The 23,225-nt window shown below is 46.4% G+C and overlaps 4 protein-coding genes and 1 long non-coding RNA gene across 5 annotated transcripts; all 5 read left to right on the top strand.

The window, feature by feature from the left end:
• Positions 1-411: 411 nt before the first annotated feature.
• Positions 412-2,924, top strand: LOC145652639 (uncharacterized). The gene is made up of 3 exons (XM_081703598.1): positions 412-494; positions 572-627; positions 723-2,924. Exons 1-3 carry the CDS (start codon positions 478-480, stop codon positions 1,769-1,771), a joined length of 1,122 nt encoding a protein of 373 aa, XP_081559724.1. The 5' UTR covers positions 412-477; the 3' UTR covers positions 1,772-2,924.
• Positions 2,925-7,063: 4,139 nt separating this feature from the next.
• On the top strand, positions 7,064-9,025 carry LOC145652694 (alpha-2-macroglobulin-like). Its single transcript, XM_081703815.1, has 7 exons — positions 7,064-7,137; positions 7,518-7,701; positions 8,016-8,172; positions 8,305-8,357; positions 8,465-8,485; positions 8,615-8,783; positions 8,937-9,025. Exons 1-7 carry the CDS (start codon positions 7,064-7,066, stop codon positions 9,023-9,025), a joined length of 747 nt encoding a protein of 248 aa, XP_081559941.1.
• Positions 9,026-9,193: 168 nt separating this feature from the next.
• LOC145652628 (uncharacterized) lies at positions 9,194-9,938 on the top strand. The gene is made up of 3 exons (XR_014118896.1): positions 9,194-9,232; positions 9,621-9,735; positions 9,874-9,938. It is a non-coding gene; the product is annotated as an uncharacterized LOC145652628 (long non-coding RNA).
• Positions 9,939-12,544: 2,606 nt separating this feature from the next.
• LOC145652627 (alpha-2-macroglobulin-like protein 1) lies at positions 12,545-17,207 on the top strand. Its single transcript, XM_081703558.1, has 17 exons — positions 12,545-12,615; positions 12,823-12,949; positions 13,228-13,349; positions 13,686-13,737; positions 13,817-13,897; positions 13,989-14,165; positions 14,298-14,379; positions 14,513-14,669; positions 14,748-14,822; positions 14,898-15,060; positions 15,230-15,423; positions 15,856-16,071; positions 16,159-16,277; positions 16,372-16,480; positions 16,552-16,614; positions 16,741-16,846; positions 17,010-17,207. Exons 1-17 carry the CDS (start codon positions 12,613-12,615, stop codon positions 17,054-17,056), a joined length of 1,893 nt encoding a protein of 630 aa, XP_081559684.1. The 5' UTR covers positions 12,545-12,612; the 3' UTR covers positions 17,057-17,207.
• A 1,236-nt stretch (positions 17,208-18,443) lies between these two features.
• Positions 18,444-20,970, top strand: LOC145652638 (uncharacterized). The gene is made up of 3 exons (XM_081703597.1): positions 18,444-18,526; positions 18,604-18,659; positions 18,755-20,970. Exons 1-3 carry the CDS (start codon positions 18,510-18,512, stop codon positions 19,801-19,803), a joined length of 1,122 nt encoding a protein of 373 aa, XP_081559723.1. The 5' UTR covers positions 18,444-18,509; the 3' UTR covers positions 19,804-20,970.
• The last annotated feature ends 2,255 nt before the right edge of the window (positions 20,971-23,225 follow it).

Genomic DNA, 23,225 nt, shown 5'->3' with positions numbered 1-23,225 from the left:
AGATGCTTTTGTATTCCTCACAACTCCAGCCTACATCTAAACTTCAAGACTACATGTATAAAAGGAATAGCAATGGCTCCAAACAAAAATAAAGTGTGAAATGGATATTTGCTGGATTTGAATGTTTGACAAACAAACAGCCAAACTCAATTCCATCCATGTGAGAAGGAAACAAACAAACCAGAAATGAACATTAAGGCCTGTACAATTAATGCAGCCTCTGGGACTACAGCAATATTACTGATATGCTTACTATATCTCCAAGTATTTCTAGCTCTTGTTACTCGCTCGTAGGTTCCTTTAATTGGTTAGGTAACAGCTGTAAAGAGTTTGAACTGGTGATTCTTATCAGCTAACTTTAATGAGAGGCTTAAAAGGAATGCAGACAGGAAGGGAGCTTGTGTCTGTCTGCTTCTCTCAGGGAGAAGGGTTGGTGTATGAAGCTGGGTATTGGGGTGTCCCCTGTCTAGTGGCACAATGTGGTGGCGCAGAAGGTAGTCGTGTGGTGTTACCTTGTGCATGTTTAAGACTGCAGATTATTTTCGTGTTTAAATTTCCTTTTGTCTTGTAGGCTTTGGTTACTCCTCCCTGTTGTATTTCTGCTGAGAGATGCAGAGGGGCTTGGTGGTAAGAAAGTGTTCAGATCAAGCTACAGCTAGTGATGCTTTGTGTCCATGTTCAGGAATTTAAGCAATCTCTCTGCTCTGTTCATCCCCTTGAAGTGTGGAACAAAAGATCTGCACCACACTGGTATGGTGTAGCGACATCAGCTTCTGTGGCTCAGCCCCAAGAAGTCGACTACCTACCTTATCTGACCAAGATGGAGGGCTCTCCTTCCAGTGTTGCATCCAAGCAAAGTAGCTCTGTGTTTCCTCGGCAAGGCCCGGAACCCGGTCAGACTCCGGGTGGATGGTCAAGGAGTGCTTCCAGAAGTCAAATGGATTCAAGTGCTCAGACTGCAAGTGGCTCTGCTGGGTATTACCAGTCTGTGTTCCAAGGTGGCCAGCAACTTCCTAGACTTGTAACCCAACCCCAACTGCAGGACTCTTCTGGTAGTGGTGAAACTCAGTTTCAGGGGCAGAGTGCTAATCGTGCCCTTGGCACCCCCCAGACTTCCAGTAGCCTTTTTCAACAAGGTGTCTGGCATCAGGGGTCTGCTGGCAGCTTGGACTCTGTATCCAGTGCTCAAGGTTTCCCGAGTCAGTATACTGGTTCAAGGACGCACGCTGTGTCTGTTCAATCTGCTCCCACCCATCAGGGAGACTACAGGGCCCCATCCTCAGGCCACCCAACATACCATCCTTCGAAGAAGCTCCAACCTCCTCATGTTCCCTTCCCTCAATCTCAAAGCTACACACAGCTGAAATCCAGACTCTTTTCTTTGGCTAGCCACAGCGCCAGCGGGAGTTCAGGTGTAACCACTACTGGCCGACAGCCGGTCAAGGATGCGCAACAACGTGGGGCCGTTCCTTCTCGGGTTTCGAGTAGATGGCAGACGTGGAGACGGCAGACTGGCAGTGATGTTCCACAAAAAAGCAGTTACTATGCGTTTCTGCCAGCCCAGAGTGCAAGTTCTGGCTTGGGCTCCACCAGCCAACAGGGAGCTGGTTATGCTACACAAAAAAGCAGCAGTTATTATGGACTTGGGCCTGTGCAGGGTGCAAGCATGTGGCAGTCCTCTAGCCAGCAGTCTGGCAGACATGCTCCACAAACGAGCACCTACTATGGACCTTTTGTATTCCATGGGTGCAGGCACATGGCAGCCATCTAGCCCTGACCAGCCTTCAGTACAGACTGCCCAGACCCAGCTGGAGGGTTCGAGTGTGAGTTCTTGTGTGACCTCAACTAGCGGACAGCCAGTCAAAGATGAAGCACACGGAAGCTCTCATGGGACTGTTCCTTCTCGGGTTGCAAGTAGATGGCAGACATCAAGCCAACAATTTGCATCCCAGACTGGCCAGTCCCAGATGCAAGGCTCCAGTGTGAGTTCGAATGTCTTTACTAGCCAACAGTCTGCCAGTGGTGCTGCACAACAAGGCAGCCCCCATGGGTCCCCCCCCATTCTCCGGTTGGGAGCACAGGGCAGACATTGAGCCAGCAGACTGCATTGCACACTGATCAGTCCCAGAAGGGGGTCCCAAATCCTCCCCAAACTGGATCCCACATTGTAACCTTCAACCAGTACAACCCAGCAAGTCAGACCCCATCCAGCATGTATGGGTTGTCCAAAGGGCATCTTGGCACTTGCTCTAGTGGCTGGGGACAGAATGCTGTGATGCAGGCAGGTGTAAGCCAACCAGCATCTGCTGTGGATTTTAATGTGGACCAGCAATCCTCTGACGTGCACTTATCCTACACTGGTTCCCCATCAAGTGTGTCCAGTGGTTCAACCAGCTACAGCTTCACTCAGGACTTGCCTGGTCACTCCTACTACCATCACAGTAAACCCCAATTGCTTCCTACCCAGTTCAGTGGGATGGTCAAGCACTAGGGCTCAGGCTAATGCTGTTCAGCAAAAATGATGCTGAACCTGTTCTTGGTTCTTTTCAAAATAATCCTGCTTTCTTAAATAAAATGTGTTGCCAACACTGCTGTCTCTGCTTGGTTTCTGTTCAACAATGGTGTGTAAAATGTGAAGGGAACACTAGCCAAACAGACTCTGCAGTGCGTTTGGCCTTTGCTCTATGTATACATTTAGGTGGTGGTTGTGGCACTTGTTGAACTAGGACAACGCTGTAGTGGTTGGCAACACCTGTAGAAGGCTTTTGTTGTTCTTTGTGTGTTTGTTTCTCCTCTATACTGAGACTGGTTCATCACATGTTCACAATCTATTGTCTTGCAACTCTGGTCTACAGATCCCCTAGACTCGACGGTCTCACTTATTCCCAATGTTCAGCACAGACTGGTGGTAGCAGGGGGCTGGAATTGCTATCAGCTGTTCACCTTTGTGTTTTCAAATTCTCCTCCCAAGAGCCTTGTTCGCTATGGAGGGGGGGGGACGGACCTCACCTTTTGTCTGTTCTGTGGTCATTAAAACTCTCAAACCTGATCTGATATTTCTTCAGATTCGTGTGTGTGTGTGTGTGTACTATCATTAATGTTGTGTTCTCTGCTAGTTTTGAGTACAAATCACTAAACTAAAATAGGCTTTCCTTACTGTTCAATAGAGGTAAGTGGACTGTAGAGCAAGGCAGGTCCTAAGGCGTGATTTGTCCTCCTTTGAAGTGTCCGTCAGACCACTGGAATGTTAGTGGTGATATTGAACAATGCAACACCTCAGGCTCATTCACACACCAGCATGTTCACTGGTACATTAATATACGGACTCAGGCTTGTACATTACAGGCAGCTGGCTGTGCATTTGAGGTATGGAGAATGAAGAGTGACGTATGGTCTGGAACAGAAAAACATTCCAATAATCATTGCCTCTTTATGAATACTAGGCACTCGTCTACAGTAATACATTCAGTTCATTTCCTGTACAATATGAATATACCGTACTGAGGTGGTCCAACAGCGCTCTCTAGGGGGGAAGCACTAGTGCTCCTCTATTATTACATGCGAGGTTCTAGAACGAGCTGGACGTAGAGCTGAACACTTCTACGCCAACTAACACGTCATATATATCGCGCACATCCCAACTAGCACTTCACTCCACACTAGTATGGCTTTACAACATTGCTAGTGAGAAGTGACGTGATTAGTGCAGAATAATAACAGTGTAGAATTAGCAACTCAGTAGGCTCCCGTAACGGGTTTACAACAGTCAGTTCTCAGTAATAAGTGAACCAAACCTTGCCAATGTCTTAACATGTACTCTTCACTAGAATAAACAGTAAGGAATCAGCTTACGTCCCACACAGCACGTGGAGAACAAGGACGTCACTGGATACACGCGCTGCGACGTCTCTTCTGAACCTGTCGCCGCAGATCTCTGACGTAGTGTGTCGTCGCTCCATAATGACGTGTACCTTTAAGAGCAGTCTGTCCAACACTTGCAGTGGAAATGGAGCCTAAAAATACTTCAGAAATGATTTGCATATGGTCTGTTGGTCTACACTAACACTGCGGGTAAATTCCTTCCAAAGGTCTGCAGATACGTTTGGAAATATTGACATGTATGTAGATAGCTGCGTCAGACTTACTGCATCATATTTTGAATCTTGCTTATGAATGCTAGCAAGTCCTTGTGCACAGTGGTCTGAAATACTGGCAGAGAAAGCGGCTGTGGAGGGACGAAATGAGGCAACATTAGGACAACTTACCAAAAGCAGAAATGTTTTTAGAGCAAAGCACAGAGATGTATGGTTATTTATACATTTAACAGGTACCACTTTAGGCCTTTTAAAAAAGCAACACCACCAGTGCCAGGACAAACTACAGGTTTATTAATACAATTTAAGAACCATAAGATTAAATATAATGAGCAGAAAGTCTGGTTGTGAGTTTCAAGCACAAAGGGCTTCACAGACATTTAACGTGGACACCATCACATATGTGCATAAACCACTTCAGCAGTACAATTCGTGATAAACTACAATTTCCACACCTAGTTAAACCCTGCCATAAAATTCTACATCACAATTTCATAGAAACAGGAAACTCTCATGGCGGGAACAAAACGTGACTCCACAAAATACAAACATATTATCCCACATCACAACTAAAATTAAGGAGATCAACAAATATTAAAACATCATGTCACCTTACATCATATTCTATATTTACCAAAATTGTGCAATACACCCACCCACACCCACACTGCCTGGCCAAATAGGTAAGAGTCTCCCATTGGATAATTACTACATGGGTGAGTATGTTTCAGCTGGCAGCAAGCTATTTAACCCTAACTGATGCAGTGAGTAGCTTCTCATTTGTTAAACAACCATGTCAAAAGACACATCCTGTGGTCGTGGAAAAGATGCTAATCTGTTTCAGAAGGGTCAAATTCATGGCATGCATCAAGCAGAGAAAACCTCTAAGGAGATTGCTGAAACTAAGCAAATCGGGTTAAGAGCTGTCCAACGCATTGTTAAAAAGTGGAAGGACAGTGGGGAAACATCATCTTCGAGGAAGGAATGCGGTCGAAATAAAATCTCGAATGATCGTGATCGGCGATCACTTAAACGTGTGGTGAAATCAAATCGTAGCAAAACATGTTTAATAGTGAAAGTAAGAGCATTTCCACATGCACAATGCAAAGGGAACTCAAGGCATTGGGACTAAACAGCTGCGTAGCCTTAAGAAAACCACTTGTCCGTGATTCTGACCGGCAAAAACGGCTTCAGTTTGCTAGGGAACATAAAGATTGGACCCTGGAGCAATGGAAGAAAGTCATGTGGTCTGATGAGTCCAGATTTACCCTGTTCCAGAGTGATGGGAGCATCACGGTGAGAAGAGAGGCGGCTGAAGTGATGCACCATCACTCCTAGTGCCTACCGTACAAGCCTGTGGGGGCAGTGCTATGATCTGGGGTTGCTGCAGTTGGTCAGGTCTAGGTTCATCAACGTTATGGGCCCAAAGAATGAGGTCAGCTGACTACCCGAATATACTGAATGACCAGGTTATTCCATCAATGCATTTTTTTTCTTCCCTGATGGCACGGGCATATTCCAAGATGACTTGGCGCAATGCTCCAAATCTCCCATCATCAATACAAGATCTTGGGGAAAAATTAATGCAACTTTGGACAGAAATAAATATTGTGACTTTGCAGCAGCTTGTGGAAATGATGCCACAGCGAATGCGTGCCGTAATCAAAGCTAAAGATGGTCCAATGAAATATTAGTGTGTGTGTGTGTGTGTGTGTGTGTATTTATAATATATATATATATATATAAATAATTAGATATAGCTTATATGCGAATAACACAAAATGTCCTAAAGCGCTAAAATTTGGCCATTTTAAAATTAAAATATGAACCGCTGGGACTCATGGACAGTAATTAGACATCAATCTTGGATTAAAAAGCCCAAACTAATTGTTCGAAATGCAATATGTTGAAAAAGGAATAAGATTTCCTTTCTATAATCAGCCAACAATTTACTCTGAGTTTTTAAGTATGAATACATAACCATTAAAACATGACTCCGAACAAGTTCGACAAATGAATCGTAACAGCGCAGGAGCGACATGACAAAGCAACCGACTTTGTATTAGTCCATATTCTCTAAACACTTACTGAGAGAGCCTTACCTAGTTATTCTTATTAACACAAGTGAAGAACTGAAAAGGATAACAAAAGAACAACACACACAAACTGACAAAACAATCTGCAAAATAATCACTTTCTCTAGTTTTGTATGTGTTTGAGTAAAAAGAACAATTCTAACGGCCAACAGATACATTTAGCTGACACTTTTATCCAAAGCAACTTACAATTATGACTGAGTACAGCTTGAGCAATGGCGAGTTAAGGGCCTTGCTCAGGGGCCCAACAGAGGCAATTTGGCAGTGAACCAGCAATGTTCCATTTACAAGTAACCTCGACCACTGAGCTACTGCTATCAAACATTATCACATAGAACATTTATAACAAAAGAACAAAAAAAGATAATGTTTTCAGACCTTGACTAAAACAAATTCATTCATTTTTAAAAAACACAATACTACTGTTTTGACTCAGAAATAGTTCAGAAATCAACATGTGGTGAAACGACTCGTTTCATCGAAGCCTCCGTGCATATTAGTATGCGCTCCACCCGTCTCGCACATTGCTCGTTAAACCGATTTGGTTTAGGAGATCGCCTCATCAGTACCTCATTAAATAGATTTGGTTTAGTAGATAGCCTAATCAGTACCTCGTTGAGTAGATTTGGGTTTTTTGTCATTGAATGACAACATTGAGGAGAAATTCAGTCGTGGATAGGCTGTGAGAGTGACGCTAAATGCTCCAACCCAATTAACTCAAACTTTGACCGAACTGATAGGTTATTTGATAAGTGGCGCAGTAGCTAGGGCAGGGCTCAAAGACTTTTCCCCCGTGAAGGGGAGGGGCTTATTATTTATAGCATGAGCTCCCAGGCGGTCTGATTGTCTGGTGGTGGTGGAGTTGCGGTCAGGATGCAGCTCTCCGTGGTGTTTGCCACTGTGCTTCTGCTCCTCCACAGGGCTGTTGCCTTTTTCTCTAATGACACGTATGAGTGTTTATTCTTTCTCTCATATCTGTGTTTGTTACATTTGTGGTAGTATTTGTTGGTTTAAAGTAAGCTGTAGGTCTCTAAATTTGTCTGTATTATTTATAGGATTGCCTATTTGTTTACTTTGGGCCAACATGATGGATTAAAATGCATGCCACAAAAACAAAACAAAAAACCCCCCCAATTCTCAGTTTTGCTGTATTTTTCACTTGTGCCAGGTTTCATGAGTAATTGGATGATGACAATAATACAGATATTATGCAAGTTGCTATACAAAAATTGGAGGCCTATTTAATGGTTTCCATGGATGGGCAGTGTGGATTTAGGTCTTTCTAATCAACCGTATGTCAACTGGTTTTATCTCTGTTCCCCTTCAGGATTTACCTGTTGACTGCCAATTCCCAGCCTGTAGGGGGCAGTACTGAGACACTGTGTGTCCATGTCCACACCGCCCAAAAAAGCTTATTGTTACATGTGACTCTGGAACACGGGCAAACCAGCAAGACTCTTCTGAGCCAGACTGTTGTAAGCCAAGACCACTACCAGTGTGTTTCCTTTAAGGTCCGTACCCTCACTGTCTACAACATATTAAAGCCACAAAGAAACTGGTTTTTAATCAAGCAGAGCCCCATGTGAAAATGGAGCCTTTACTAGAAAGGTCTTTTGACTTGGCTTGTGTCCCAATTTTATCCCAGTTTACATCTCTCATTCCTTTTGTAGTTTTGGTCTGTTTTTTGAACATGTTCTCTGTGTAAGTTGCTTGTACAAGCACACATGTGGGTGATTGAGGAATATCAGAGACCCTCTGTATCTGCACATCAGATTAGAAGAGGTTTTCTGGGTTCACTTTGCTAGTTTCTTTCTTCATTAAACAGGTTCCTGCTGTAAGCATAGATACAGAAGCATCCATTGTCTTTGAGGTAAAAGGGAAAACTACATTCCTAAATGGGACAACAAAGATCCTCATAAAACCTCCTGCTCAGCTGACCATCATTGCAACAGACAAACCCTTGTACAAACCAGGACAGACAGGTATTGTTGGTGGTTTTGGACTGGGGTTTCCTAAAGGAGGTGCAGGGGGAACTCGACAGCCATGGATCTAAACCGGTCTCTTTCTGAGTGTTTGGAGGGTCAGCAGTATTGATGCTGTCTTTCTCTCTACAGTGAAAATCCGGATAGTGTCTCTGGATTCCAACTTCCTCACCTACAATGGGATGGTAAGGGAGTGAAATGTGCAGTTTTTCAAGTTGTTCCATAAAATAAAAGGACTGTTGCAGCAGTGTATGCCACTGATGTGAAGTGTGTGTGTCTCTCTCTCTCTCAGTTCTCAACAGTGGAGCTGCAGGTATGAAGTGTGCAATATGCATCATCACTCTGTATGTATTTACTGATTCTGGAACTGTGTCCTGGTTGCTATGGAAATTCTTTGCTCATAGTATATTTGAGGATCATTGCATGCTGCTGCTGTCTGTAGGACCCCAACTCCAACCGTATTGGTCAGTGGCTGAACATGTCCACATCCAGCGGCTTCCTGGATCTGTCGTATCCCGTAAGCCCCGAGGCTGCAGAGGGATTCTATGTCATCACTGCCTGGAATGAGGGGAATGAACCAATCACGCAAGACTTTGAAATCAAGAAATATGGTCAGGCGCAGCACGGTTTTCAGTTGGGATTTAATGATCAGTGTTTGGGACAGTATGTTTAACTTGTCTTGAGGGGCTCATCTTAAGAATTCTTTAATGAAGTAAGGCAAAGGTTTGATGTGGGTTTAATATTTTGAAACCCCTCCCCCATAGTGCTGCCAAAGTTTGAAGTAACCATAGAGCTTCCTCCGGTCATAACCGTTCTGGACACTAAGGTCACGCTCAAAGTGTGTGCAAAGTAAGAGCCATTTAAACCTTGAGACTGAACCACCTGGCGCAACATTATGTATTCCTTACTCCACAACCTCCACCCTGGCTGTAGGTATACTTATGGGAAACCAGTGATGGGGTCTGCGACTGCCGTGGTCTGCCGCAGAAGTTACGGATACTGGTGGTTTGTGCCAGGCCCTGCACAGCTCCCAGACATCTGTAGAACTTTTACCATGAAGGTTGGTCCACTTGGTCACCTGTTCCTGCAGATGGTATTGAGAAGCTTCTAAGAAACGTCTAGTCATTTAACCTTCATTGTTTTTAAAGAGACTTTTGCCACCAAAAAGTAGCAAATCGTACAAAAGAAAGGAAAGCTCCCTTCATAAGTATTGAGACTTCCTCAGATTGCTTTGTAGTCCTCAAGTGAAGCAGTTTATGCCCCATGGAGGTGGCCATGTGTTAAAATGGGTTTAGTACAGAAGCTGAGACTTCTAGGTATAATGTGAAGAATCATTGGCGAAATTTCATATGAGGGAAAAGGTACCTGAACGATCTGTTTGGGTATTTTCTTGGGCAGTAATTGTTCTACAGTGTTTCTGAACTCTGTCTGGTCCATATTTACTCTAGACTGACAGGACAGGCTGCGGGTCCTACATCGTTGACCTGAGTGACTTTGCACTGAATGATACACGATATGAAGACATTATTAATGTTGATGCTGAACTGGAGGAATATGGGACAGGTGAGGTTTTCCCACTCTCTGACCCCTTAATGGCTTTAAAAATAAGTGACTGAATATTTGAAAAGGTTTTCTTTACTTGCAAAATGGTCCAAGTGAATGCAGACATTTGTTTGAAAGAGGTGTGTGTTTCAACCACAGGAGTGGTCCTGTCGGGGTCTGGAAGCTCTACTGTTACAAGTGACATCGTCACTCTCACCTTTGTGGACGCTCCGGACACGTTCAGGCTTGGGTTGACCTACAAAGGAAAGGTAATTACTGGTCCTTTTTTTTAATGGTTTGCAATACCTGGCGTGAACTGTGTGCTGTTTAGGGGTCAACATGTAGCACAAGTTTCAGACGGTTGGTTTGGTGGGGGGTGTTTTTTAAATCCGTCTTAGATTAAAGCCACTGGTCCAGACTCCGCTCCTATGAAGAATGAATCGGTGTATCTGGTTGTGAATTATGCTGGGAACAAAAACGCAAGCTGGAAGTTGGTTACCGATGGCAACGGTGTCGCCCCCTTCTCCTTAGACACGCGTTCATGGGGTTCACAATCCGTCTCTCTTGAGGTCTGTGAAGTCCGCCTTTTGTTGGAAAGGGTTCTTGTAAGTGTTACAAGCATAATCAATGTCTTGCCTTGTCTGACCCTTCTAAATGTGTCCCTTTTCTTTCTCCTCATAATAGGCCCAATATCTTGAGGAAAAGAAACCACTTGGAAATATGGCCAACATGAGAACACCAAACTACCTCTTTGCTTACCTGTTGGTTCAGCCCTTCTACTCCCAAAGCAGAAGTTTCCTGGCACTGCAGCGCCCGCTGGAGGTGTTCAGGTGTAATGGACATGCTACAGCACTGGTTCAGTACATCATACAGGGCAATGCACTGGAACCAACCCAACTCTCCCTAGATTTCTTCTACATGGTACGATCTACTGTCAGGTCACCATTTGCAAACTTGCAGCATATTGGTCTCCAGAAATCTGATTTTAACTTGGACTCCCGCCCCCCCAATTTCTTGTCCTGTTGGACATGCTGTTTTGGAAGGCGTTTGTGAACACAATCTCCGTTGGGTGTGCAGGTGATGTCCCGGGGCAGGATGGTGCAGACAGGAAGCATCTCTGTGGCTGTACAACCAGAGAGAGGTCCATGCACACTTGCACTGTAGCCACAACACGGCCTCATCCTGTTGAAATGGATGTAGAGCTCAATTGTAACTGTTGGATGTGCACACCTGATTCTTCCGTTTTGATTTGAAAGATGACGAAACAAAAGGGCTCAAGTTGGGCCTGGGAAACTCTGGAGGGCTCTGAAGCTCCAGGACTGATGCCCTTTCTGCTCTAGGTGCTGTGTTCTAACTGTCCTGTGTGTGTGTAACAGAGAACCGAGGAGGAGTGGTGGTGCCCCTCCAGGATGTGCGTGCTCTGTCTCCGCTCGTCCAGGTAGTGGTGTACGCCATGCTCCCGAGAGGGGAGGTGGTAGCCGACAGCATGGACTTCCCCGTTGAGCTGTGTCTGGCTAACGAGGTCAGAATGTCACAATGTTCTAGTGGTCTTGTGAAGTAAAATGTTGCCGTGGCTGGTCTCCACTTCATAAGAAGCTGTATCCATTTACAGTGTAGCTTGAGGTTCTCACTAGTCTCTCATGGTCTCCCAGGTGTCTCTGAATTTCTCTTCTCCTGTGGAGCTGCCCGGGAGTTCTGTGGAGTTGATGCTGAAGGCTCGCCCAGGCTCGCTGTGCTCCGTGAGGGCCATCGATCGGAGCCTGTTGCTGCTCAGCCCGGACAAGGAGCTCAGCGTTGAATCTGTACGTTCATACCGAAGCCCTAAAGCTCCAGGGTGCTCAGGTCTGTTCCAGCTGAGCCACCCACCTGCAGAGCTCTGATCCAACACTTGTGCAGATGTTCTCCAGAACCCGCATTAACCTGATCAGGGTTGAACTCCAATTCAGCAGCAGCCCACCAATACTTGGATCAAATGCTTTCTCTTGCTCGGCTCATATTTTGCACAGTTGTGCAGCTGTTAAACGCTCATCGAGTCCTATGGCTGACTCTCGCATCTCATGTCATCCTAGGTCTTTAAGCTGCTCCCTGTCTACAAGTTGTCTGGATACCCAGATGGCACTGAAGACTTCTACCCTTGCTCTGAGATGCCACCTCGCCTGCCAAAGCCTCTATTAAATGCAAGACTCGCCTTCCCTGGTCCATACAATGGGAACGTTGATGTGTACCATGTCTTCAAAGTAAGAAATAGTTTTGGCACCCAGGGTTTGTAGTTGATATATGCTGTTGTTTGAAACACTGTTCCCTTTTCTCAGGATGCTGGAATCAAGACCATTACCAATGTTGACCTAAGAAAGCCCTTTGACTGCAGGACTTTGTGGCAATTTGGCTGTAAGTGGCATGAAGTCCTTTTGAGTGAAGAAATGCATATTGTATCCGATATTGAAGAAATATTCTCTCAACAGTTGAAAACGTAGCCTTTGCCAAAGAACTTCCTGTAGGCTCTGGTGAGACTCCCTCAGACCAAAACCCACCAGCCGCCACGGTCCGCAGATACTTCCCAGAGACTTGGATCTGGGACCTTGTTTATGTGGGGTGGGTACACCTGGGCTGTGGCTCAAACCTGTTGCCACCAAATGCAGTGGCCTCGTCTGACCAGTTTTCCTTCTCCTCACCAGGACGTCTGGGTTTACTAGGGTCAACGAGACCGTCCCAGACACCATCACCACGTGGGAGGGAGGCGCATTTTGTACATCTCCGGTCGGGTTTGGCGTGGCCCCAAAAGTCGACCTCACGGCCTTCCAGCCTTTCTTCGTGAGCCTGACCCTGCCCTACTCCATCGTCCGTGGAGAGGTGTTCACGCTCAAGGCCACAGTCTTCAACTACCTCCCCTCCTGCATCATGGTAAGTGGTCCCAGTGTCTCCATCCCCCTATGGGACAGAGGAGCTGATTATCCCCACGGTAATTCCTACTTGACTGTTCACTGAGCAGTGAGTCCCCACTTATGGCTCGTGTGTGGAGGTTTTGTGCTGGAAGTACCTGTGAGCCACATGGAATGCAGGGGCAGTTGTACAGTGCTGGGCTCTGACGCACTGCATGTGTGTTTAAAGGTACAAGTGATGCTGGCATCCTCAAATCAGTTCTCAGTCCAACCCTGCAAGAGCTGCATTTACACACACTGCCTCTGTGCTGACGACGGCTGGACCTTCACGTGGGTCGTCACGCCCTCCGTGTTGGGTAAGTCTGACGTCAGCTGAAATTGGAAGACTGGACATGTATTTTTATCCACATATTTAAGAAGCGGATTGGAATGTGGAATTGCTGAGGTTGGCGGCAACAGCTGTCTAGCAGTAATGCTCTTCATTTGTGTTCCACTATTGCAGCCTTCTCAGAAGGCACATTCCAACTTGCAAAAATGTGTTGAGTAGCGTTACTGCTCTTTCTGGATGTACAATTATGCATTTCATTAAGTAGCTTGACGTTTCCAATGCCCAATTTGGGGGGGTGTATTGTAGGTGAGGTGGTCTTCACAGTGACTGCAGAAGCAGTACAGACATCTGCACTGTGTGGGAATCGGGTGACCGGTGTGCCGGAGAAAGGACGTATGGACACGGTGGTTCAGACCCTGCTGGTGGAGGTGAGTTCCATTGGGGTCTCCTCCACCCTGAAGAGCCCCAGTAACCACAACTCCCCTTACTGGAGTCTGCCAGTAGCTGTACGCTTCTGAGCATTTGAACACTGCTGGAACGATATGAATACCAAACTTGGTTGGGTGGCTATTCTCCTCAGTCGGATGGGTGTGTGTGTGTGTATATATCTTGCACACCAAACCCCCCTTTTTTTTGTGTGGTTCCAGGTAGTCTGTACTGTGATGGGTGGGGTTGTTCACTGTTAACTTGACAGAAGGATACTGAGCAGACTAAAGGGTTTTGTTCTGGTGGTTCTGACTGCATACTACTTCTTCCTCTGACAGGCAGAGGGCACCAAACAATCCAACGCTTACAATGAGCTCCTCTGTCCTGCAGGTCTGTAGTCCAACAATGTTCTCACTTGGGTTGGTGAGTGAGATGATGTCTCTCTGATGGCCCTTTTCCCATCCTCTAGGTGTTGTGGAGAGAAATGTTACACTGAAGTTGCCTAAAGTGATTGTGCAGGGTTCCCCCACTGCCTTTGTCTCTGTGCTGGGTGAGGACACTTGCAGCTACACACCCATTCATTTGGAATTGAACAAGGTCTTGCGTATGGACACGCACAATTCTGGTGACTCTCTCTGCAGGAGATCTGATGGGCCATGCGCTGCAGAACCTGGACAACCTGCTGGCCATGCCGTACGGCTGCGGTGAACAGAACATGCTGCTCTTTGCCCCCGACATCTTCATCCTGGGGTACTTGGAGAGCAGCGGCCAGCTGACGCCCGCCATCAGGAGCAAAGCCACCTCCTTCCTGCTGAGTGGTGAGGGCACACACCAGTGGCTCCCAGACTGTGTGCAGGATACCTGGGGGGGTGGTTTGATTTTCTGCAGTTTATTCTGGACCTTTTGGCAGCATGAGCCGAGCAGCCTGTTTCTCCCCATGACTGATGCAGGCTACCAGAGAGAGCTGACCTACAAGCATGAGGATGGATCGTACAGTGCCTTTGGGACCTCCGACAACTCGGGCAACACCTGGTCAGTCTCGCACAAACCAGATGGTTCCTGTACAGCTCTCAAATGACACCAGACCCCTGGCCGTGTTATGGATGGCTCTTATTGAAATGAATGAATATAAAAATCAGAAGCTCCCTGGTGTCTGTGTACTCAGGCTCACTGCGTTCGTGATGAAGTCTTTCGAAAGCGCAAAGCAATACATCTTTATCGATCAGACGGTCATCGATCAGGCCAAGACTTGGCTGGGCAACAAGCAGCAGCTAAACGGCTGTTTTGCCTCAGTGGGCAACCTCATCCATGTGGACATGCAGGTCAGGACTCTGCAGTGCAGCAGATGTGTGGTGCAGCACTCCTGTGAGCCGGCTGGCTGACTTTGCGCTCTTACCCAGGGTGGAGTGAACGATGAGGTGACCCTCTCGGCGTACGTCACAGCTGCTCTACTGGAGTTGGGCACCCAGAGGACAGTGAGTGCTCCCCTTCCTCAAACGGTTCCCTCTAGTAGTCTGTGTGAACATGCCTTACTGTGTTTGCCATGGTAGGACCCCATGGTTTCCAAGGGTTTGGACTGCCTGAGGAACATCTCTGCACAGGTGAACTCCACCTATGCCATCGCCCTCCTCTCCTACACCTTCACACTAGCTGGAGACCAGGTGATGAGAGGAACCCTGCTCTCCCGCCTGAACCAGCGAGCCGTAGTGACAGGTCAGACTTGCCCAATTTGACCTTCACTGGATGTTGGTATCTGGCTGAGAACTGGCGTGTTTTGGAGGCTGCATGTGTCCATAAATACAGAGCAATTATGGTGATGGTTGGCTGGTATTTACCGGAGAATCTTGGCCGAGTGGGCTCGGTGCTTTTCTGTCTCCTTCAGTGGATGGGCGGCACTGGGGCAGTGGACGTGTTGGGACGGTGACGGACTCTCTGGACGTGGAGACGACCTCCTACGTGCTCTTGGCTGTGCTCTCTGGACCCCTGCTGCCCCAGTTTGAGCTGGGCTACAGTGCCAGCATCGTCCGCTGGCTGGGCCAGCAGCAGAACGCCTTTGGCGGTTTCGCGTCTACGCAGGTAGTGCCCCCCCTTCGCACCGCCAGCTCAAATATTGTCACTTTGTAGCCCGGCGTGAGTATGATCTTTGGCTCTGCTAATAGTTGGCTCGCTTGATTCAGTTTCTCGAGATGTTTACACCTCAACAGCCACCTTTTAATTCTTGCGGATGCTCTTATCCAGAGCGCCATAGCCACCGCTGCCCTGAGCACGTGTGTAAGGTACTTGACTTGTAATTGGCTAAATGTGCTTTCATTTCCTCATGGGATGCATCCTAGCCAGTACAGTAGGTTGGAGCAAGATACCAATGAACGCGAATACTGGGGTCAATGCTGATGCCTAGCAGTACAAAAGGGCTTGAACTCTAGTCCTTCTTGTTTGTTGGATGACATCAGTGTAAAACCATACCCTAGAAGAAATGCCTCCTGTTTTGAATCCCTTTTCTCTGCCCAGGACACTGTAGTGGCTCTTCAGGCTCTGGCAAAATACAGCACTGCCACCTACAGTACAACAGGCACCATTGCGGTGACTGTGACGTCACCCCTCGGCTCGAAGACCCAGTTCACGGTGAACCAGAGCAACAGACTGCTGTACCAGCAGATCCAGCTGCAGGAAGTGACTGGGGTGTACAACGTCAGGGCATCAGGCCAAGGCTGTGTGTTTGTGCAGGTCAGTCTGGTGCCCCTTGGTGTAGAGATGCTTGAAGAGCTTCTTGGGTGTAAAAATGACTCTGGGGTACTTGTATTTCTCCTCCAGTTCACCCAGCACTACAACATCCCGCCTCCCAATGACTTCTCCTCCTTCAGTATCGCGGTCAACACAAGCTCAAACTGCAGTGCCCCAAACCTGTCTGTGGGGGTCACTGTGACTGTCAGGTGAGCTCTACTAGAGCACAAGAGGAAAGGATGGCTTTGGATGTATAAAGTCTGTCCATGTAACCCTGTGACTTTGCTTTAATTCACCTTTCAGGTATAACGGTAACAGGACTGAGACGGACATGGTGGTCATCGAGGTCAAGCTGCTGTCTGGCTTCAGTCTGGTTGAGGGGTCACTGATGCCAGTAGCTGGCTCTACAGAGGTAACTTTGACCTCACTGAAAATACCCATCATGCATTAGCTGGTCTGCTCACAAAGAACCTGTGTCTACAGGTGAAAGGCACTGTAAAACGCGTGGATCCAACGGAGAGAAACGTAGTCATCTACCTGAACGGGGTAAGAACAGGCTTTCGCCAGATCAACTTGCTTGTAAGATGAACAGTGTGTGTCGGAGGCCACCGTTACCATGGTGTTTGTCCCATCATTTTGTATGGTGACTGCATCGGTCTCCCTTTTCCCCAGCTGAAGAAGGGAGAGACCAAGACCTACACTCTGGTTATCCAGCAGGACATAGCAGTGCAGAACCTGAAGCCAGCTGTGGTGAAGATCTACGACTACTACCAGCCCAGTAAGAACCAGTCCTGTTATCTTCCGAAACCGTCATGGAAGATGAGGGAGAGGGTTGGATAGAAATGACCAATATGCAATTAAGGACAAGGATCATATGAACTGAATTCGAATGTCCGCCTGTGTAGTATGAATAAGAACCGGTTTTCCTTTCTCTCCTGTAGGTGATGTGGCCGTTACACAATACACGTCTCCATGTAACGAACGGTAGACCACGTGCCCTGCTGCCTGCACTAATGTTGGCCATGTTGTACTGCATTGTACCAGGAGAATCTGTCCCTTTACCTGAAGTGTAAATCGGCTCTAATGCTACTGGGTGACTGTTGTGTAATTACTCGGTTGTATTGAAATAAATTCTCTTGTGCAGTGTACAAATGCCTTGGTGGGGGGTTTTTGTGGTCTTCACCAGTGTTCCCTCATCTGCCTGAGCGCTCTTGTTACTGGATCACTGCTCAGCATAACTTGCCATTCAGAGCAAGACTAGTCATAAATTGAACATTGGTGGGGAGGGTCACAGGGAATTCACTCTCTCATGAGGAGAGAATTGAGGGACAAAGTATACTAATGCTCAGAAATCTATGGATTTGTAAGAAGACGAGTCCAGATATTGTGACCAGGTACACTTGGGTGTGCATCAAGGACCTCCACTTCTGTCCTGTTCCATCTACTAATCTCCTTCTCAGTGGTTTAGTTGACACTAAAGCCATTTATCATACAGGTACAGCTACACAGGATATATGAATATACAATAAATTAAACCTGCTGCTACTCTACATGTTCACATGCATCACTACAATGACTGACTGACGCATTAGACTTCATGTGGGATTTCTAATGTAACTAAATATCAAAACAATGTTCACCATCATATCCAACTAACATTGTTGGATTCTGCATGGACCACCACAAACTCGGAACTGTACAGTACATCATCCCCCCCCCCCCCACCAGATCTCTATCAGGTCCTGTAAAATACACAGTGCACTTCTCACTTTAAAGAGAGATAAACACGGAGAAGCGTCCACGCTGTGTCTGTTTAAAGGGAGTAAACATGTTCATTTGACATTGATAAGGTCAGTGTAATACATTTTCATGGAAAGGCAAAATACAATTTTATCTGAAAAGGATGTCAGGACATTTTGAGAATCAACCTCCATGTTAGAATTTTAATCATAATTGAGTCTGAAAGATGCTTTTGTATTCCTCACAACTCCAGCCTACATCTAAACTTCAAGACTACATGTATAAAAGGAATAGCAATGGCTCCAAACAAAAATAAAGTGTGAAATGGATATTTGCTGGATTTGAATGTTTGACAAACAAACAGCCAAACTCAATTCCATCCATGTGAGAAGGAAACAAACAAACCAGAAATGAACATTAAGGCCTGTACAATTAATGCAGCCTCTGGGACTACAGCAATATTACTGATATGCTTACTATATCTCCAAGTATTTCTAGCTCTTGTTACTCGCTCGTAGGTTCCTTTAATTGGTTAGGTAACAGCTGTAAAGAGTTTGAACTGGTGATTCTTATCAGCTAACTTTAATGAGAGGCTTAAAAGGAATGCAGACAGGAAGGGAGCTTGTGTCTGTCTGCTTCTCTCAGGGAGAAGGGTTGGTGTATGAAGCTGGGTATTGGGGTGTCCCCTGTCTAGTGGCACAATGTGGTGGCGCAGAAGGTAGTCGTGTGGTGTTACCTTGTGCATGTTTAAGACTGCAGATTATTTTCGTGTTTAAATTTCCTTTTGTCTTGTAGGCTTTGGTTACTCCTCCCTGTTGTATTTCTGCTGAGAGATGCAGAGGGGCTTGGTGGTAAGAAAGTGTTCAGATCAAGCTACAGCTAGTGATGCTTTGTGTCCATGTTCAGGAATTTAAGCAATCTCTCTGCTCTGTTCATCCCCTTGAAGTGTGGAACAAAAGATCTGCACCACACTGGTATGGTGTAGCGACATCAGCTTCTGTGGCTCAGCCCCAAGAAGTCGACTACCTACCTTATCTGACCAAGATGGAGGGCTCTCCTTCCAGTGTTGCATCCAAGCAAAGTAGCTCTGTGTTTCCTCGGCAAGGCCCGGAACCCGGTCAGACTCCGGGTGGATGGTCAAGGAGTGCTTCCAGAAGTCAAATGGATTCAAGTGCTCAGACTGCAAGTGGCTCTGCTGGGTATTACCAGTCTGTGTTCCAAGGTGGCCAGCAACTTCCTAGACTTGTAACCCAACCCCAACTGCAGGACTCTTCTGGTAGTGGTGAAACTCAGTTTCAGGGGCAGAGTGCTAATCGTGCCCTTGGCACCCCCCAGACTTCCAGTAGCCTTTTTCAACAAGGTGTCTGGCATCAGGGGTCTGCTGGCAGCTTGGACTCTGTATCCAGTGCTCAAGGTTTCCCGAGTCAGTATACTGGTTCAAGGACGCACGCTGTGTCTGTTCAATCTGCTCCCACCCATCAGGGAGACTACAGGGCCCCATCCTCAGGCCACCCAACATACCATCCTTCGAAGAAGCTCCAACCTCCTCATGTTCCCTTCCCTCAATCTCAAAGCTACACACAGCTGAAATCCAGACTCTTTTCTTTGGCTAGCCACAGCGCCAGCGGGAGTTCAGGTGTAACCACTACTGGCCGACAGCCGGTCAAGGATGCGCAACAACGTGGGGCCGTTCCTTCTCGGGTTTCGAGTAGATGGCAGACGTGGAGACGGCAGACTGGCAGTGATGTTCCACAAAAAAGCAGTTACTATGCGTTTCTGCCAGCCCAGAGTGCAAGTTCTGGCTTGGGCTCCACCAGCCAACAGGGAGCTGGTTATGCTACACAAAAAAGCAGCAGTTATTATGGACTTGGGCCTGTGCAGGGTGCAAGCATGTGGCAGTCCTCTAGCCAGCAGTCTGGCAGACATGCTCCACAAACGAGCACCTACTATGGACCTTTTGTATTCCATGGGTGCAGGCACATGGCAGCCATCTAGCCCTGACCAGCCTTCAGTACAGACTGCCCAGACCCAGCTGGAGGGTTCGAGTGTGAGTTCTTGTGTGACCTCAACTAGCGGACAGCCAGTCAAAGATGAAGCACACGGAAGCTCTCATGGGACTGTTCCTTCTCGGGTTGCAAGTAGATGGCAGACATCAAGCCAACAATTTGCATCCCAGACTGGCCAGTCCCAGATGCAAGGCTCCAGTGTGAGTTCGAATGTCTTTACTAGCCAACAGTCTGCCAGTGGTGCTGCACAACAAGGCAGCCCCCATGGGTCCCCCCCCCATTGTCCGGTTGGGAGCACAGGGCAGACATTGAGCCAGCAGACTGCATTGCACACTGATCAGTCCCAGAAGGGGGTCCCAAATCCTCCCCAAACTGGATCCCACATTGTAACCTTCAACCAATACAACCCAGCAAGTCAGACCCCATCCAGCATGTATGGGTTGTCCAAAGGGCATCTTGGCACTTGCTCTAGTGGCTGGGGACAGAATGCTGTGATGCAGGCAGGTGTAAGCCAACCAGCATCTGCTGTGGATTTTAATGTGGACCAGCAATCCTCTGACGTGCACTTATCCTACACTGGTTCCCCATCAAGTGTGTCCAGTGGTTCAACCAGCTACAGCTTCACTCAGGACTTGCCTGGTCACTCCTACTACCATCACAGTAAACCCCAATTGCTTCCTACCCAGTTCAGTGGGATGGTCAAGCACTAGGGCTCAGGCTAATGCTGTTCAGCAAAAATGATGCTGAACCTGTTCTTGGTTCTTTTCAAAATAATCCTGCTTTCTTAAATAAAATGTGTTGCCAACACTGCTGTCTCTGCTTGGTTTCTGTTCAACAATGGTGTGTAAAATGTGAAGGGAACACTAGCCAAACAGACTCTGCAGTGCGTTTGGCCTTTGCTCTATGTATACATTTAGGTGGTGGTTGTGGCACTTGTTGAACTAGGACAACGCTGTAGTGGTTGGCAACACCTGTAGAAGGCTTTTGTTGTTCTTTGTGTGTTTGTTTCTCCTCTATACTGAGACTGGTTCATCACATGTTCACAATCTATTGTCTTGCAACTCTGGTCTACAGATCCCCTAGACTCGACGGTCTCACTTATTCCCAATGTTCAGCACAGACTGGTGGTAGCAGGGGGCTGGAATTGCTATCAGCTGTTCACCTTTGTGTTTTCAAATTCTCCTCCCAAGAGCCTTGTTCCCTATGGGGGGGGGGGGGACGGACCTCACCTTTTGTCTGTTCTGTGGTCATTAAAACTCTCAAACCTGATCTGATATTTCTTCAGATTCGTGTGTGTGTGTGTGTGTGTGTACTATCATTAATGTTGTGTTCTCTGCTAGTTTTGAGTACAAATCACTAAACTAAAATAGGCTTTCCTTACTGTTCAATAGAGGTAAGTGGACTGTAGAGCAAGGCAGGTCCTAAGGCGTGATTTGTCCTCCTTTGAAGTGTCCGTCAGACCACTGGAATGTTAGTGGTGATATTGAACAATGCAACACATCAGGCTCATTCACACACCAGCATTTTCACTGGTACATTAATATACGGACTCAGGCTTGTACATTACAGGCAGCTGGCTGTGCATTTGAGGTATGGAGAATGAAGAGTGACGTATGGTCTGGAACAGAAAAACATTCCAATAATCATTGCCTCTTTATGAATACTAGGCACTCGTCTACAGTAATACATTCAGTTCATTTCCTGTACAATATGAATATACCGTACTGAGGTGGTCCAACAGCGCTCTCTAGGGGGGAAGCACTAGTGCTCCTCTATTATTACATGCGAGGTTCTAGAACGAGCTGGACGTAGAGCTGAACACTTCTACGCCAACTAACACGTCATATATATCGCGCACATCCCAACTAGCACTTCACTCCACACTAGTATGGCTTTACAACATTGCTAGTGAGAAGTGACGTGATTAGTGCAGAATAATAACAGTGTAGAATTAGCAACTCAGTAGGCTCCCGTAACGGGTTTACAACAGTCAGTTCTCAGTAATAAGTGAACCAAACCTTGCCAATGTCTTAACATGTACTCTTCACTAGAATAAACAGTAAGGAATCAGCTTACATCCCACACAGCACGTGGAGAACAAGGACGTCACTGGATACACGCGCTGCGACGTCTCTTCTGAACCTGTCGCCGCAGATCTCTGACGTAGTGTGTCGTCGCTCCATAATGACGTGTACCTTTAAGAGCAGTCTGTCCAACACTTGCAGTGGAAATGGAGCCTAAAAATACTTCAGAAATGATTTGCATATGGTCTGTTGGTCTACACTAACACTGCGGGTAAATTCCTTCCAAAGGTCTGCAGATACGTTTGGAAATATTGACATGTATGTAGATAGCTGCGTCAGACTTACTGCATCATATTTTGAATCTTGCTTATGAATGCTAGCAAGTCCTTGTGCACAGTGGTCTGAAATACTGGCAGAGAAAGCGGCTGTGGAGGGACGAAATGAGGCAACATTAGGACAACTTACCAAAAGCAGAAATGTTTTTAGAGCAAAGCACAGAGATGTATGGTTATTTATACATTTAACAGGTACCACTTTAGGCCTTTTAAAAAAGCAACACCACCAGTGCCAGGACAAACTACAGGTTTATTAATACAATTTAAGAACCATAAGATTAAATATAATGAGCAGAAAGTCTGGTTGTGAGTTTCAAGCACAAAGGGCTTCACAGACATTTAACGTGGACACCATCACATATGTGCATAAACCACTTCAGCAGTACAATTCGTGATAAACTACAATTTCCACACCTAGTTAAACCCTGCCATAAAATTCTACATCACAATTTCATAGAAACAGGAAACTCTCATGGCGGGAACAAAACGTGACTCCACAAAATACAAACATATTATCACACATCACAACTAAAATTAAGGAGATCAACAAATATTAAAACATCATGTCACCTTACATCATATTCTATATTTACCAAAATTGTGCAATACACCCACCCACACCCACACTGCCTGGCCAAATAGGTAAGAGTCTCCCATTGGATAATTACTACATGGGTGAGTATGTTTCAGCTGGCAGCAAGCTATTTAACCCTAACTGATGCAGTGAGTAGCTTCTCATTTGTTAAACAACCATGTCAAAAGACACATCCTGTGGTCATGGAAAAGATGCTAATCTGTTTCAGAAGGGTCAAATTCATGGCATGCATCAAGCAGAGAAAACCTCTAAGGAGATTGCTGAAACTAAGCAAATCGGGTTAAGAGCTGTCCAACGCATTGTTAAAAAGTGGAAGGACAGTGGGGAAACATCATCTTCGAGGAAGGAATGCGGTCGAAATAAAATCTCGAATGATCGTGATCGGCGATCACTTAAACGTGTGGTGAAATCAAATCGTAGCAAAACAACATGTTTAATAGTGAAAGTAAGAGCATTT

The sequence above is a fragment of the Electrophorus electricus genome, chromosome 20, assembly GCF_041902795.1.
Source record: "Electrophorus electricus isolate QZ-2024a chromosome 20, ASM4190279v1, whole genome shotgun sequence".
Lineage (NCBI taxonomy): Eukaryota > Metazoa > Chordata > Actinopteri > Gymnotiformes > Gymnotidae > Electrophorus > Electrophorus electricus.
This window is presented reverse-complemented; position numbering and strand designations above follow the sequence as displayed.